This window comes from Myotis davidii, unplaced genomic scaffold (genome assembly GCF_000327345.1).
Source record: "Myotis davidii unplaced genomic scaffold, ASM32734v1 scaffold874, whole genome shotgun sequence".
Lineage (NCBI taxonomy): Eukaryota > Metazoa > Chordata > Mammalia > Chiroptera > Vespertilionidae > Myotis > Myotis davidii.
Genome location: NW_006285611.1, coordinates 164347 through 166313, shown reverse-complemented (window position 1 = coordinate 166313; position 1967 = coordinate 164347). Strand labels below are relative to the sequence as shown.

Here is a 1967-nt window from a genome sequence, read left to right as displayed (position 1 = left end):
TCATTTTTTAAATTTCAGGAACCCAGAAGCCTGGTTTCTATTGATGGTGACTTTCTTCAAGGCGTCTTTCACATCCTTATTCCTGAGACTGTAGATCAAGGGGTTCAGCATAGGGATGATCACTGTGTAGAAGACAGAGGCCGTCTTATCTGTGTCAAGGGAATAGTTAGAGCTTGGCTGCAAGTACATAAAGATCAGGGTCCCATAGAATATGGTGACTGCCAGCATGTGGGAGCCACATGTGGAGAAGGCCTTGCGTCTTCCCTCAGCTGAGCGCATCCTCAGGATGGCAAAAATAATAAACACGTAGGAGACAAAGACAATGAGAACAGAGGAAATGAACGTGATCCCAGCACAGGCAAAGATCCACAGCTGTTTGGAGTGTGTGTCTGAGGAAGTTAGCCTGAGGAGAGGCATGTCATCACAATAGAAATGGTTGATGACATTGGAGTGGCAATAGGAGAGGCGAAAGGTGAGGATGGTATGAAACAGCGCCATCAGGAAGCTATAGCTGTAAGGGACAGCCACAAGCTGAATGCAGATTCCTGGGGACATCACAACCATGTAGAGGAGAGGATTACAAATGGCCACATATCGGTCATAAGCCATGGAAGCGAGTAGCAAATACTCAGATACCATGAAAGTGAGAAAACAGCCTAACTGAGCAGCACAGGCATTGAAGGAGATAACATTTTGTTTGTATAAGAAATTCCCAAGCATTTTGGGGGTAATGACAGAAGTATAACAGAAATCAACAAAAGCCAGGTTGCTAAGGAAGAAGTACATTGGCGTGTTGAGTCTTGCATCTGTTTTAATAACTAGGATCAAACCTAGATTGCCTACTACTGTGAAGAGATAGATGGTTAAGAAAATCACAAACAGAGGCATCTTCCACTCCTTTTGATTCGCGAGGCCCATAAAAATAAACTCCTGTACTTGGGTGCAATTAATATGGGCCATATCTCTTCAAGGCATCTGCATGAGGAAGTAGAGAAAAGAGGAAAATTGAAGTTACCATTCCCACAAGTGGTGATTTACTTTAGTGTCTTGTAAAGAGGTTTTGTTGCTAATAGAGACGGCTAGCATACTGGGGTATTGGGAACAGGATGGATGGCAGACAGAGGTATATGTGGGACAAGCATGTGTCTCCTCTCCCAAACCCAGTATACATACAAAGATGGGTGCTATGCAATAGTCCGCCTTGCCTTGGTTTCTATTCAAAGGTCTTATCCATTAAGCTATTTAACACTCTAAGCTGCCTTGTTAAAATTGAGTTTTTATTGAAAACATGTTGACATAAATAGCATAAAAGAAAACACATCTGCAGTGACACCACTGTGACAGATGTCATTGTACCTGTGCCAGCACAGCTCCACATTGTCCTAACACTTTCAGAAACATTATATATATAATTGTGTGTGTGTATATATACATATATATATGTACATATATACACAATTATATATATAGTTGTAATAATTTATCACTTTAATGTTACAGTCTGAAAAATAATATTTATAGTCATGCTAATAATGAAAATACTAAAACGGGTAAGTACAGAAGGTGCAATAAGGCAATTATTTACATCATTTTATCCCACAGAACTTTAAGTCGAAACCACATTATTATTTCCATTGTACAGATGAGGAAGAGGAGATTGGAAAAGGAACACCCAAAACAAAATCAGATGGCTGCTGTAAATACAGTTAGTTGGGTTTCAAATCCATATGTTTCTGACTCAACATCCACACCTCATTACTATACTGTCAATATTGCATATCTTATTTATTCTGTTATTAGAAACTTAAATTATTTCTAGGTTTGATTGCTATAGTAGTGAACAAACATCTTTATCTCTAAAAGATAAACTTACATGACCAAAGAGAATACATCCTTACATAATTTTATGATATATTTTAATTTAGAATAAAATTGATGTTTTCTTTCTAAGAAATTCAGAAATGTAT

General features: G+C 38.2%; 1 protein-coding gene across 1 annotated transcript; it reads right to left on the bottom strand.

Moving 5' to 3' along the window:
* LOC102758989 (olfactory receptor 8U1) lies at nucleotides 1-960 on the bottom strand. The gene has a single exon (XM_006756310.1). The coding sequence runs from the start codon at nucleotides 958-960 to the stop codon at nucleotides 1-3; it is 960 nt and encodes a 319-aa protein (XP_006756373.1).
* Nucleotides 961-1967: the final 1007 nt, after the last annotated feature.

Bases quoted from the DNA above. Each gene is read 5' to 3' on its own strand.
- LOC102758989 (XM_006756310.1), bottom strand. From the start codon at position 960: ATGGCCCATATTAATTGCACCCAAGTACAGGAGTTTATTTTTATGGGC.